Below are 15,091 nucleotides of genomic sequence, written 5' to 3' on the forward strand. Positions count from 1 at the left end.
ATCAAGTTGCACATCAACATCTTTCATGCCTCAGAGTAGTTCTAAGTAGTCAAGTAGCAAGCATCACTCACTTGTGCTCTTAACAAGTCAAAGTGATCTTAACCGATTTTGCTCTTAACTGAAGGTTAAGGAAGAGGGCAAAGACACTTTGAATGGTTCACATATAACATCAGTTCTCTCAGAGGTTTGTATCAGTTTATCTCCACTTTCACATCACAAACATATAAAACCATATAAAACATATCTTACACTAAGACTCATTTCCATTATCTGACTCAAGGCTTCTGTAAACCACCCCAGCTCCATTTCCCATACAAAATCCACTTTCCGCTGAATTCAAGTTTGATCTAGGTCTGATAAGAGACTGCTGCACATAGTTTTCTCTATAATTAGTTTGCCACAACAATAAATAAATTTGTTGTGATAGCTCTTGTGTAGTATCATAGAGGGGCAGGTCTTTCAAACCACCCATAACAGTTGCAATAGCTTCTTAAATCTTTGAAATATTGCAACTGGTATTTCCCCCTCGCAGAACTGCCACCCGTCCCAAAGGAGTTCTCACAACGAAAATTTTTAATGAGCCGTATTGCAAACTGGATTGATGGGTGTGCCAAAGCACACTCCGTAATAGGAGTGTGCCAAAGCACACTCTGTAATAGGAGTGTGCCAAAGCACACTCCGTAATAGGAGTGTGCCAAAGCACACTCTGTAATAGGAGTGTGCCAAAGCACACTCCGTAATAGGAGTGTGCCAAAGCACACTCTGTAATAGGAGTGTGCCAAAGCACACTCCGTAATAGGAGTGTGCCAAAGCACACTCCGTAATAGGAGTGTGCCAAAGCACACTCCGTAATAGGAGTGTGCCAAAGCACACTCCGTAATAGGAGTGTGCCAAAGCACACTCCGTAATAGGAGTGTGCCAAAGCACACTCCGTAATAGGAGTGTGCCAAAGCACACTCCGTAATAGGAGTGTGCCAAAGCACACTCCGTAATAGGAGTGTGCCAAAGCACACTACGTAATAGGAGTGTGCCAAAGCACACTCCGTAATAGGAGTGTGCCAAAGCACACTCCGTAATAGGAGTGTGCCAAAGCACACTCCGTAATAGGAGTGTGCCAAAGCACACTCCGTAATAGGAGTGTGCCAAAGCACACTCCGTAATAGGAGTGTGCCAAAGCACACTCCGTAATAGGAGTGTGCCAAAGCACACTCCGTAATAGGAGTGTGCCAAAGCACACTCCGTAATAGGAGTGTGCCAAAGCACACTCCGTAATAGGAGTGTGCCAAAGCACACTCCGTAATAGGAGTGTGCCAAAGCACACTCCGTAATAGGAGTGTGCCAAAGCACACTCCGTAATAGGAGTGTGCCAAAGCACACTCCGTAATAGGAGTGTGCCAAAGCACACTCCGTAATAGGAGTGTGCCAAAGCACACTCCGTAATAGGAGTGTGCCAAAGCACACTCCGTAATAGGAGTGTGCCAAAGCACACTCCGTAATAGGAGTGTGCCAAAGCACACTCCGTAATAGGAGTGTGCCAAAGCACACTCCGTAATAGGAGTGTGCCAAAGCACACTCCGTAATAGGAGTGTGCCAAAGCACACTCCGTAATAGGAGTGTGCCAAAGCACACTCCGTAATAGGAGTGTGCCAAAGCACACTCCGTAATAGGAGTGTGCCAAAGCACACTCCGTAATAGGAGTGTGCCAAAGCACACTCCGTAATAGGAGTGTGCCAAAGCACACTCCGTAATAGGAGTGTGCCAAAGCACACTCCGTAATAGGAGTGTGCCAAAGCACACTCCGTAATAGGAGTGTGCCAAAGCACACTCCGTAATAGGAGTGTGCCAAAGCACACTCCGTAATAGGAGTGTGCCAAAGCACACTCCGTAATAGGAGTGTGCCAAAGCACACTCCGTAATAGGAGTGTGCCAAAGCACACTCCGTAATAGGAGTGTGCCAAAGCACACTCCGTAATAGGAGTGTGCCAAAGCACACTCCGTAATAGGAGTGTGCCAAAGCACACTCCGTAATAGGAGTGTGCCAAAGCACACTCCGTAATAGGAGTGTGCCAAAGCACACTCCGTAATAGGAGTGTGCCAAAGCACACTCCGTAATAGGAGTGTGCCAAAGCACACTCCGTAATAGGAGTGTGCCAAAGCACACTCCGTAATAGGAGTGTGCCAAAGCACACTCCGTAATAGGAGTGTGCCAAAGCACACTCCGTAATAGGAGTGTGCCAAAGCACACTCCGTAATAGGAGTGTGCCAAAGCACACTCCGTAATAGGAGTGTGCCAAAGCACACTCCGTAATAGGAGTGTGCCAAAGCACACTCCGTAATAGGAGTGTGCCAAAGCACACTCCGTAATAGGAGTGTGCCAAAGCACACTCCGTAATAGGAGTGTGCCAAAGCACACTCCGTAATAGGAGTGTGCCAAAGCACACTCCGTAATAGGAGTGTGCCAAAGCACACTCCGTAATAGGAGTGTGCCAAAGCACACTCCGTAATAGGAGTGTGCCAAAGCACACTCCGTAATAGGAGTGTGCCAAAGCACACTCCGTAATAGGAGTGTGCCAAAGCACACTCCGTAATAGGAGTGTGCCAAAGCACACTCCGTAATAGGAGTGTGCCAAAGCACACTCCGTAATAGGAGTGTGCCAAAGCACACTCCGTAATAGGAGTGTGCCAAAGCACACTCCGTAATAGGAGTGTGCCAAAGCACACTCCGTAATAGGAGTGCGCCAAAGCACACTCCGTAATAGGACAAAGCACACTCCGTAATAGGACAAAGCACACTCCGTAATAGGACAAAGCACACTCCGTAATAGGACAAAGCACACTCCGTAATAGGACAAAGCACACTCCGTAATAGGACAAAGCACACTCCGTAATAGGACAAAGCACACTCCGTAATAGGACAAAGCACACTCCGTAATAGGACAAAGCACACTCCGTAATAGGACAAAGCACACTCCGTAATAGGACAAAGCACACTCCGTAATTGCACAGGACTCAAGGATGTGACTTAATGTAAGTCATGGTACCTTACCAACCTTCAAAGAATATTGCTAACTTTCAATTTTCTGCCCATGCCAAGTGCAGCAGCTTAATTATGAGCCCCACGACTTCCCAGACAAGGCTTTGAGCAGTCTGGATTTCATTTTTATCATTTATTCTTGATTTCTTTTATCTGCTCACCGGCATTTCCCTTCTTGTGTGTGGATTGCCATTTATTGTACTTATTTTCCTCTCTGTTTTCTTTTCATTCATCCCGCTTTTCCCTTCTTGTGTGAACTACTCTTCACTATGTATGTATACTTCACCTTCACCACACTTTGGCTTTGTCACCAGCCGCATGAATAACTGGATTCTGTCTGAATATTCTCATCCCCTCGGACACTCTTGGCGGTGTGGTGGCCCCTCTCGTGGCCAGCTAGTCAGGAGCATCACTGCCGCCAGCAGGATCATCAAGACTCAAGTTTCTTTTCACTTCCCAAGACTCAATTTCCACGCTGGGGTGGACAGAAATCCGCCATTGGGTCCCGCGACTCAATGAAAGTTGATTAGGTAATCCGTCATTGGGTCCCACGACTCAATGAAAGTTGATTAGGTAATCCGTCATTGGGTCCCGCGACTCAATGAAAGTTATGGCGCAGTCCCGACTCCCCAGGCCTCAAGATCTCTTCTCATCACCTTTCCACCTTCAACTGGCTCCCCATCTCTCCTTTTCCTTCTGCCCATTTTCCCATATCCCTTCCTTCTCAGTTCCCCATGCCTCTTCAGATTTCTTGGTCCTAACACAGCGCCTGCTGTGGGTTTATTTCCTTGTTTGTTTCTGATTTCTTTCTCTTCTGTTTGTTTTGCCTGTCTTGAGTGTTTTCCGTTTTCTCTTTCCTCTTTTTCTTTTTCTCCCCCTGGTTCTTTTCTTCCTGACTCATCACACTGTGTTTTCCTTTATTTTTCCTTGTGTTGTTTCCTTTCTTCTTTTTCTCTTGTTTGTTGTGAGTGTGCGTGCGCGGAGGATGTGATGAAATGTATGTGACATGTCACCCGGAGTCCAAGTTCAGCTCAAACTTGGATGATGGGTGGCCATGGCATTCTGATCCCCAGAATACGGACCATCAAGAGTTTATAGATCAGATCTTCAGAGTTCAAACTTTTGGGTTGCGCCCGCCAATCACACTTCCTCAAGAGTTTCAGATTCCCTTTCCTTCTTCCTTAAGATCACAATCTCCGACTTCCTCAAAAAAAAAACAGCCACCGCTGTGGATCCAAAACCCCGGCAAACCTCTCAAAACCACCCCCAACCACAAAGCTATCTCAGATCCCCCCCATTCAAGTGCTCATCTTCACAGACCAACCACCTCAAGGGCAGCCTAAACAGCAACCTTCCCCTCACATGACTGCCGCCGCTTAGCACGGACAGGAGTCCCTCAAGATGTTGTAGGCAATGGGCACAGCAAGCAATAAGAATGGGGTGATACAGCAGCGATTGGAGTGATATGTATTGGACGCAAGATGATAATCAAGATGGAAAATTGACCAATATATAAAATACAGCACCTTGATATGATCGCCAATGGGATCTTGCACAAAAAACTGAAGGAGAAACCAAAATTCTTGTCGTGCCCTGCGCCAATCTCTTATTGAATGACCTTCCCGCGGCATGGGGATCTCATGGCGGATACCTTTTGTAGACCAGTGATCCATGTATCTCATCTAATGGAAGTTACTTTATCTCCTGCTCTTGCATCCCCTGACTAAAAAACTGAAAATCCTTATGCTGTTCATAGAGGAGGAGGCACACCAGTCCATAACACCTTTTGTGATTTCTCCTTTGCTTGTTTTTCTCTTTTCTTTTGGATTGACAATTGTTTCTGGATACTTTTGTGAGGTTTTTTTTTGCCGGAGCCCACAAGGGCTTGGCTGTGTGTTTGTCTCTCCAAAAAAATATCACTATGGTGCAGTGTATCACTGCCCTGTTGGTTTATTCTTGGCTCGCTTTTTCATGTTTCTTCTTTCTAATAAACAATTGTTTCTTCAAGTTTCATGTTGGAAGTTATTTGCACAGGGCCTACAAGGGCCCACTGATGACTTCATGAAAACAAATCTCATGTTTTGCAACAAACTGCCTGTGCACAAACAAATTACGTGACTGTATGCTGCTTGCGCATGGAGGGGGTCTCTTTGGGTCGCGACGTCGAGTCACTGTCAACTCCCGTGCGCAAAGTGAATCGGTATTTTTGGGGACTTTTGTAGGTGCAAGGAAATATTTCCTTGCACTTCCAGGGAAAAGAAAATATTTCCTGTGACTTTTGGAAAAATTTCAAGGAAAAATTTCTTTCCCGTAGATATTATGGAGGCGCTGGACCAACAAAAATGGCCAAAATAGTTTTTTTTTTGTGAAATGCCGGCTAATTCACGACAAAATGGACAAATGAACCGACAGAGCGGCCATTGTGATGCTTTCAGAGCGACAATCTGGCCATTTCTGATGTCGCTCCGATCGCGCCTCCGGCAAGACAAAATAGCCACCATGGCTCTGAGCCGAAATTCCTGGCCAAGTATGGCTACTGAGCCGACATTCACAGCCAACCATGTCTCAAAACTAAAATTTCTGGCTCATTTTCTTGTTCTTCTGTTTCCGCTCCAGTCATCTTTGAACTCTTTTGATCCCTCCAGACCAATGTAACTCATGTACTCGTAGTACATATCAGCCAAGATATGTTACGTGATCACATCTATAAGGTATCAGGCTATGTAGGAGTCTTGTGGTACAAATGTATCTGATTGCGTTGCATGTATCTGATCTCCTCAAGAATAGGGATCAGCTGTAAACATGAAGTCATGAAGCTCACCATTTGTTTAGTTCTATGTTTCAGGTGGAATCACACCCTGTATCTATGTTTGCACTGGGACATTATCCACCCGGTGCACAGACACATATCCATTCTGACCTGGACTCACTGGGGACCGGGTGGTCGGTCACTTTTGCTTGAGCCATGGGTAATGCATCCTTCTGCTCACAGTTTCGGCGCCGTGCCGCGGCGCCTGGGGGGTCAGAGGGAGGTTTGATCCCCGGTCCGCTGAGAATGTTCCTCCCAAGGGCCTTGCTTTGGCTAGAGCTCGCCCAAGAGGGATCTCTTGGCCGAGCAACGTTGGTAAGGGAGGAGAGGTCAGCGAAGCGGGTGCTCCGGGAGCAGGCGCAACCCAAAAGGAAACGACGACTATGGCGCGGAGCAGGCGCAACCCCAAAGGAAGCGACGAGGTCCTCCGGGAGCAGGCGTAACCCAAAAGGAAGCGACAACTCTGGCGCTAGACCCCATAGTGCACAGTGTGATCTGGTACATATGGGCGCAAAAGGGCAGGCAGGGACCAAGGGCTGGTGTACTTCCACTGGCACGTGACTACGCTGGAATACACAGCGCCCCTTGTCACGGAAGGAAGTGCCTACAGTTGTACAGGGACCGAGCAAGGCGGTCTCAAGGGCTACTTTGCTCCCGCTTTGTTCCCAGTAACAAATATTGTTTCTTGTTTTTTAAAAATAAAAATAAAAAAAGTGAAACTAAAAAGCTGTCCGACATGTCGGTCCAGCGCCTCCATAAGATATTGCGGGAAACATTCCATTTCAAAAAAAAACAATAGGAAATATTTACAAAGGGACTGGGAAAATATTTTCCCAACAATCTCCCTAAAAATTTCCAAAAACCTGCAGATTGTTTTTGGACCCCATCTAACAACTTTTAGTGCACCCATGGTGTTGAATTTGATTCTCAAGTATGTAGCTGGGTTGGTATCAGATGGGGCCGAGAGAGCGATTGTTCATAAACACATGAATAAATACAATTGAATGTAAAATGTGTGTAATTTATTTACAATCGAATCGAAGATGATGATGAGGATAACGATGTTGAGAAAGTAGGATGACAAGTTTCAACAAATAGCCATTGAAAGTTGGAAAAAGGTGGTGATTAGAATGACCATAATTTAAAGCTACACAAAGTCTTTTTTTGTAAATTTGGATAACGATAATAATGAAAAAAGCCCAAAAACAAACAAAAATTAAGAAAAGAAAGATCGTCCAGTCTCTCTTGTTTCCTACACAGAAGATAAAAAATGCGAGAAGGATTGTGTTTGTTTGTGTGGTTTTTGGCAGTAGAGAAAAGATGAGAGGTGATAAACTATAATAATGACAACAAATAAAAAGAAAGAAAAGATGGAAGAGAGGAAGCGAGTTTCAGAGTTACATGGATAAAAAATGCTTGAACGAAATGATGGATTATGAAGACCTGGGAAGTGATTAGGATAGAGTCCATGTGATGAGAGCAAAAGTGAGGAGGAGGGAAAGAAAACTAGGGATGGCTCGAGGTGGTGCAGGAGAGTGTCTAGCGTTGGTAGTCGTGCCGCCGTTACTAGTGACACCGCCACCGTTAGCGGTGCCAGCGGAGCGAAGGAGGTCCTGGTATCCGTTGGCGGGGGTAGCGAAGCCGACAGCCGGACCACCGTCACCGGCGGCGTGGAAGACGGTGTACACGTTCTTCAGGAAACTGTCTCCAATGATCCAGGCGGGCGAGCTGCTTGACTTGGTAGTCGAAGAGCTCGACGACGACTCTACGGCGAAGATCGACCCCAAACACATCTTCCCATCCGAGTCCACAGCGCCCACGTTGAAGTCATCTGGTGCAATCGGGTACGGCTTCCCTCCAAAAGTAAGCGTCAAGACTGGGTTTGCGCTGCATGGAAACTGGTAATAACCTGCGTTTCATCATCAAGGTTGGTCAGAAATCGTGCACACTATTTACAGAAGCATATATCATGACTTAGGTTTACCTTGGTACGAGCCAGTTGCAGCCCGAGCACCGGGAATCTGTGCATAGACAGCGGCGACAATCGCTGTAGGAGCTCCGATCAATGAAGTTCCAGTGTCGATAGCGACCGCATTACTCTGACTTCCGGTGAGCACCTGTCCGTTGATCGAGACGCTGTCCATGGCGATAAGCCAGTAGGACTGGGATTTGAGACTGATGTAGTTCACATCTCCCTGGAAAAGAGTGTTGTTAACCCCTCCCAGGGTCATTATTCCTCCGGGCTCGACATCGGTGGCAGTGGATATGTTGACGAACCGGGAGATACCAAAGGCAAATGTATCAATCTTGGCTGATTGCCAGAACGGAGATGAGCTAGTGGAAGCCAACGACTGGAAGGCCATGCCCATGATGCCTAATTGATGGATCAGATTTATACATTTAGCGTCTTTGTAGCAACGGTTTTAACAGTTCGTGCCAACTCACCAGAGACGTCACCAGACAGAAGACCCGATGTGGCCTTGTTGACCACGGCGAAGGCCTGGTTAGTAACAGTGTATGAGCCCTGTGTGATAGTATCGGTACCGACTGCGCCGGAGGCGGATCCTGAGCCATAGGTAATCTGGAACGAGTTGGAATGCGACTGGAATGAGCTAGAGCTCGAGGGCGAGAAGGGGGATCCAGTAGCACTTGAGCCGGCGGTAGGAGAGCCGATGCTGGAAATCCCACTCCCCGAGTGGGAGGAGGATGAGGAAGCTCCCTGGCCAATTAGCCATAGATCCGAAGAGCCCGTGTCGAGAATGACATTGAACGGCCGGGGAGGTGTGCCGACATAAATGACGCCGTAGTACTCTGAATCTGCATATCCATTGGTGAGGGCTATTGATTGGTTGGGGCGAGAGAAAAAGGTAGAGGTGTGATTAGTCAGGGGGTTCTTAATGGCTATACCCGAAAATTAAAGAATTATGATACGGGATGATAGGAGTTAGTTGCGAGCGGACACTGATAATCAACTTTCCGAATACATATCAGGAATATAAATACCCCAAGGAAGGGGGTGGCGGAAGTAGAGGCATAGCACATGTAGCCGACACTCATCTGAGTCCAGAGTATGAATATCAAGCTGTCAGGTAGATTCTGACGCATGGAGGCTGTGGGCCGGCACACCGACTGGAAATGAATAATTAATCGACACCAGCCCAGAAGAATGATGACCAGCGAACAAATTTGCACATATTTTTAAGCGCGAGGGGAATCAAGCTCAACCAAGAGTTTCAGAAGCTGTACATGCAACACAGTAGTGCACCCGGGATATGTATACAGTTCAACGCAGTCTAATGATAGGTTGAGGTCACAGTGCTTGTACAGCAGTGTGGATAGATCAGGAAGGATAGTTCGGATTAACGGTGAGGCGAGGGTGATGAAGGAGAAGGCCAGGAGGTGATTTATTGAGGAAAAATGACCGACCAGCTGCAGAGGGGTCTCTAGCCCTGAGGAGGGGCGCATCGCCGGTGACGGCAGAGCCGCGAGAGAGGTGAGGATATTTGTTGATGAGCACGTCGGCCTGTCTTAGCGCGTAGTCCCTGACAAGGTGGGGGCTCCGCTTCCGGAGAAGCTGCTCAGAGTGTCTCCGAATGAGCGGGATGGCTCGCGGCGCCGACCCGGCTGATCCGAGGTCGCGGGGGCTAAGCTGGAAGGTGTTCGGGGCCGGGGTCGAGGAAGAGAGGGTTTGGTGGTGGGAAAGGGTGAAGATGAAGAGAGAGAGGAGAATGCTACAAGGATTGAGAGGCGCCATCTGTGATTTCCGAGCAGCGTTCAGCGTCTCTTTTTTTTGGACAAAAAGGAAGAAAATATTTATATATGGCTTGAAGCCGTCAGCGATGTCCTTGATTGAGCGATTGTATTCCTGTTTAGTGCGCTGGGATGTGGATGAAGTCGCCAAGTTTTTTTCAGGATAAGGGTGACCCTGAGAATGATTAAATTAATTGATTAGATAGTGGTGGTGATTAATTGACCGAGGGAAAGTGGCATGATATGGCGGATTAAGTGCGACTCGACGGACTAGTGTAGTTTTTTTGGGGGGGAGGGCTGTTTTTTTGTTCGTTTGGTTTAAGGATGGATGTGAGTGTGTGATTGAATGAGATGGTGATCTCTTGGCTGGGTTTGTGAAGATTTTTACGGTTTGCGATGATGTTTTGAGGGGCTGAGGAGGGGGAACAAAGACGGGAAAGTAGTTTAGCTTAAATATATGTCTCTGAGCTCGCTTTGGCTGGGTGCGGTGAGGGAGATGAGATGGCTGGGTGAGTTGGGTTTGCAGCCAGTCGGGCTTGAATGGGAGGCAGGTTGAGGCCGAATGGGGAGAAGCATGGATGAGGATGGCTGGATAAACTCAGTCAGGCTTGACTGGGAACAGCGCCATCCCGTCCAGCTCATTCACTCCATTCTCTTTTGATTGCTGGTTGTCTACTCGGATCGGATCACAGGGGGGGAGGTAGGGATGAGGGCAGCTCACCAAGTGTGTCGATGTGCGATGAAGTCTTCCCTTGCTACTGTTGACCTTTGTGATGCATTTGTTTGTTGGCGGAGGGGTATTTTGATATGTTATAGAGGAAAGTTAAAGGGCGAATCGGTTTGATTTTTAGTCAGTCTCTCTGGTCTTGGGCTGTGTATGTGCGTTTTTCTTGTACGAGAGAGTGATACAATTATAAGGGCCGTGCGCTCGGGGCTTGTGAAGGCAGCAGTCTGAGAGGAAAGCGAGGATGTGATGAGGGTAACCTACCCAGCCAGTTGTGTGGGTGTATAGCCACAGAAAAGGCAAGACAGGGCGCGAGCAGGAGAGGATCTAAGTTTTTTTTTGAAGGGGAAAAGGAAACAAGAAAGGCGATGGAACGGCAGAATACCAACCAGTGTAAAATAAACATTTGCAAGTGGAAAACAAAGAGCAGTCTGTCCACCAACCAGCGAGTTATCCTCTAGCTCTTCCTTCCCCGGACCATCGTTCTCTCTAGCTTCTTTTATGTGTTTCTTCGGCACCTTCCTAAAGTAAGGACAGCGAATCTTCACAGGTAAGATCAGGAACTTCCTGTTTCTCAACCAAGACCAGCGGAAAAGGGAAACAGGAAAAGTGGTTATATGAGTCTAGGTTGAGCCTGGTTCGGTTTGTCCGAATCCGGACTGAACAGCAAGCGAAGGACGTACGACCGCTCCAAGTGATGATTCCCCAAAACCGGAAAGGCGAGAGCCAAGTGTCCTGCCAAGAGTAATCAGCAACCGAGGCCCAGCGCGACGGTAAGAGATATTGCTCTACGGGATCCCCGCCGAGCCCACAACAGTTCCTGCCGGCCAATCACACTCCGAGTGCTGGGCCACTTGTTGTTGGTTTCCTCGGGGGAGAGTGCCGATTCGATCGACCTGTAAGACAAATCAGCACCTGCCGCAACTAGAGACAGCAGTCCAAGAAGTGAACAAGAACTCACGGTAATTAGTTAAGGCACTGCCAGGGAGGGCACAGCCTGGTCAAACCTGTCGGCGAGCGAGCCGTCCGGCCTCCAAATCGCTCACTGGTTTTACAACTGTGCTTGCAGCGGGATGAGATATCGATCTAGATCAATAAGCTTCTGGTCCACTCGAAAGCCGCATAGCCAGTGCAAGAAGCGGGTGGAGTGGGAGTCTGGGGAGCTAACTAGGGAGCTGTTTGATAAAGCCAAGCAACCGAGAGAGAAGGTGTGCTGCCCTCTCATCTTTTTCAGATCTTCTTGTCCCCGCCAATGCTAGCGGGTGTCAGGAGCAACTGATGTCTGTGTTACATAACATAAATCTATCGCAATGAGCCGCGACGATCCAAAGCTCGTGCAAGCTGATTGCCATCGTCATTATGGCATTAGAGTGCTCAATTGGCTCGGATGGTGACGACGGGACCAAAACCCTCCGGATCCCGATCTGCGATTGACGACCGCCGTCGGTGACTCCCGACCGGGTGAATTAAGTATATATTTTTTACACTCATCAGCCCGCCAAGCCGGAGGCCTCAAGAGACCGGCCGGTTACCCACCCTTCAGCCCGCCGTAATCAACCTGGTTGGTCCTCCAGAAAACGGAAAGTAACTGGCCGGGGGTCACCTCCACCGACACTTCGGTTGTGTTTATCGGAAGGAAGAAGAAGACGGCCAAGCGTGGTAATCAAAAAAGCTTAGCTTGGCTCTTCCGAGCATCATTCCCCGGCAGTTGTTCTCACTGGCAAGCAGCAATCAATCAAGGTGCTTGAGATCAAAGAGCCACCCGCTGTTGCTGCGCCGCTGCGGTAAAAGCATGAGCGGTGCTTCCTGAGACAGGTCAATGACATGTCACCATGACGTTTCCAGTCCGCTCAGCTCTTCCCAGCTGAAACCTTAAAGACCGGACACTGTCGAGAGATACGGAAACTATTCAGGAGATTCCAAGACGCGCAACTAGGATACTACAAACAGTACATCCAGCTTGACGAGATGGCAGTTGAGTTCCCTCAATCATCACATTGGCTCCAAAAATGATCGTAATGCTCAATAACTTCATCTCTATGGATTCTGTGTTTGTTTTCTTACCAGCTGAGCTACGTCCTTCTCGTTTCGAGACAAGGAAAAGTTAGATTGGCGAAATGGTTCACGACGATGTCTCCGAAAACGAAAGCAAAGATTGTCAAAGACGTTACGCAACTAGTCCTCGCCCGACGAACAAGGATGTGTAACGTTCTAGAATACAAAGGTTTCGTCCCACTCTATCTTAAAATACGTTCCTGGTTTCTGGTCAAGATCTGAAGTTCATTGCTCTTCTTTTTTTTGCGTGTGGGACGTTCAGATTCCAAGGTTGTCTATCGCCGATATGCTTCTCTTTTCTTCGTGACCGGAATCGGGCCACATGATAACGAACTAGTGACGCTTGAGATCATCCACAGATACGTCGAAGTACTTGACCGTTATTTCGGAAACGTTCGTCGAATCATTTCCTGTCGATAGACGCTTGCTCCGTCTGACCATCCATACATCCCGTCTCCGATCATGCTGATCTATTTCTCTTTCTCACCGCCAACAATCTTTCGGATCAAACAGGTCTGCGAATTAGATCTGATTTTCAACTTCCAACGGGCATACGCTATTCTAGACGAACTTATCATCGCTGGGGAGCTCCAAGAATCATCCAAGAAATCGATCCTTAGGGCCATTGGTCAATCCGATTCGATCGAGGAAGCGGAGGCATCTGAAGAAGGAAGTCTTGCCAAAATTGCCTCGGGTAGATAAGCCAAACAAGTCCTCAGCCTCTATTGCTGTCTTCATCTATGTTACCCTTCTTTGTTCTTTTTTACTGGAAAACACTTTTTGAGCATTTTTTTTTGTTATTGTTGTTTTAAATTTTAATGGCTTTATCTCCTACAGAGATGTCCCACTGTCTAAAAAAATACATAATCACCCTCATCAGTCTGTCAGTGTCAAAATATATGGAACAGGAGAGCGTTCCAGGGGGTGTGAAAGGCCCCAAGGGGAATGCCCAAAGCTACTTGAAAGGACTTGTTAATAGAGAAAGTGCATCAACAGGTGTTACATGCATACCAACGCTGGTGTTACTTGCATGACAGATAATTGTACAGGTTTGTTTGGCACCCAGAGGCTATTTCTTTAGTTATATGTAGATGTGAATTTTGCCTTGTCTGCTATAAAGCCGCTTTTGGACACGCCCATGATATGTGATAAATGCTAACTTAGGCCCCGTTAGTCCCCCCTTGTGTATTATTACAAATTTTATGTGGGAGCAGAAAGTCTATTTGGCTGGGAGGGTTTTAAATTCCTTATAGCTCCTCCCCCAGCATCTCCATAGGTCTGCCCCATTTGTACATTATTCTACATTTATGATATTCAAAATTGCATAAGATTCTTTTACATACGGACCTACTTCGCGCACTGCGAAAAACTCTTCGCGCACTGTGGGGGTCGTCGTCTCGACGTCCCGCACCCAGTGCGCGCTTCCGCCACGGCTCTTCGCGCACTGTGCATTCCCCCAAAAAAACGGCTTACTTTTCTGGAGATATTTTTTGATGAGTCGATAGAACGACCTTTTATTACCCCCCAAAAAATAATCAAGTCATTTGGTGGTCTCCTTGAGCCTAGGGAAAATTGAGATGAAATAATCATATTTTAATGCGGCAGGGACCTGTAATATCGCTTCCTGTGCCCCGGTAGCCCCAAAAATTTCACAGTATCATGGTAAATGTGCAAATTCATGATCTGATAATTTTCAGAATTTTTCCCAGAGATATAAGGGGTGCGCGGCAGGCTTAGTAGGAAAATTACTGCTAACTGTATTGCTTTTTTGTTACACACCCAAACAGTCCCAAAATTTCAAAAATGTTTTCATTGTGGATACTCTCCGCGCCATAAATTCCTTGGCAATAGTGTCTCATGATAACATGAGATATAAGGGGTGCGCGACGGGCTTAGTAGGAAAATGACTGCTAACTTATCTCATGTTTTAATGATACACTATTGCTAAGAGCTTTATGGCGCGGAGAATATGCAAAATTTAAACGTTCCTGAAATTTTCAGACTGTTTCAGCGTGTAACAAAAAATCTATACCTGTAGCAGCCATTTTCCTACTAAGCCCGCCGCGCACCCCTTATATCTCATGTTATCATGACACAATATTTCAAAGGAATTTATGGCGCGGAGAATATCCACAATGAAAACATTTTTGAAATTTTGGGACTTTTTGGGTGTGTAACAAAAAAGCTATACAGTTAGCAGTAATTTTCCTACTAAGCCTGCCGCGCACCCCTTATATCTCTGGGAAAAATTCTGAAAATTATCAGATCATGAATTTGCACATGTACCATGATACTGTGAAATTTTTGGGGCTACTGGGGCACAGGAAGCGATATTACAGGTCCCTGCCGCATTAAAATATGATTATTTCATCTCAATTTTCTCTAGGCTCAAGGAGACCACCAAATGACTTGATTATTTCTTGGGGGGTAATAAAAGGTTGTTCTATCGACTCATCAAAAAATATCTCCAGAAAAGTAAGCCGTTTTTTTTGGGGGAATGCACAGTGCACGAAGAGCCGTGGCGGAAGTGCGCACTGGGGACGGGACGTCGAGACGACGACCCCCACAGTGCGCAAAGAGTTTTTCGCAGTGCGCAAAGTAGGTCCGTTTACATAAAATCATAAACTGCAATTATGGTTTTCAAAGTTGGAATTCATGCATGCATAAATGTGTAAATCATAAATTCATAAAAATTCTTTGGCTGGGAAAGCCAAAGATT

General features: G+C 46.9%; 2 protein-coding genes across 2 annotated transcripts; one reads left to right on the top strand and one right to left on the bottom strand.

The window, feature by feature from the left end:
• Nucleotides 1-7,297: 7,297 nt before the first annotated feature.
• Nucleotides 7,298-9,597, bottom strand: PtA15_9A353 (uncharacterized protein; the record flags this gene model as incomplete). The annotated part of the gene is made up of 4 exons (XM_053172552.1): nucleotides 7,298-7,752; nucleotides 7,828-8,217; nucleotides 8,289-8,681; nucleotides 9,270-9,597. The coding sequence occupies 4 exons, from the start codon at nucleotides 9,595-9,597 to the stop codon at nucleotides 7,298-7,300; spliced, it is 1,566 nt and encodes a 521-aa protein (XP_053023781.1).
• Nucleotides 9,598-12,447: 2,850 nt separating this feature from the next.
• On the top strand, nucleotides 12,448-13,074 carry PtA15_9A354 (uncharacterized protein; the record flags this gene model as incomplete). Its single annotated transcript, XM_053172553.1, has 3 exons — nucleotides 12,448-12,541; nucleotides 12,635-12,765; nucleotides 12,886-13,074. The coding sequence occupies 3 exons, from the start codon at nucleotides 12,448-12,450 to the stop codon at nucleotides 13,072-13,074; spliced, it is 414 nt and encodes a 137-aa protein (XP_053023782.1).
• Between the last annotated feature and the right edge of the window lie 2,017 nt (nucleotides 13,075-15,091).

This window comes from Puccinia triticina, chromosome 9A (assembly GCF_026914185.1).
Source record: "Puccinia triticina chromosome 9A, complete sequence".
Lineage (NCBI taxonomy): Eukaryota > Fungi > Basidiomycota > Pucciniomycetes > Pucciniales > Pucciniaceae > Puccinia > Puccinia triticina.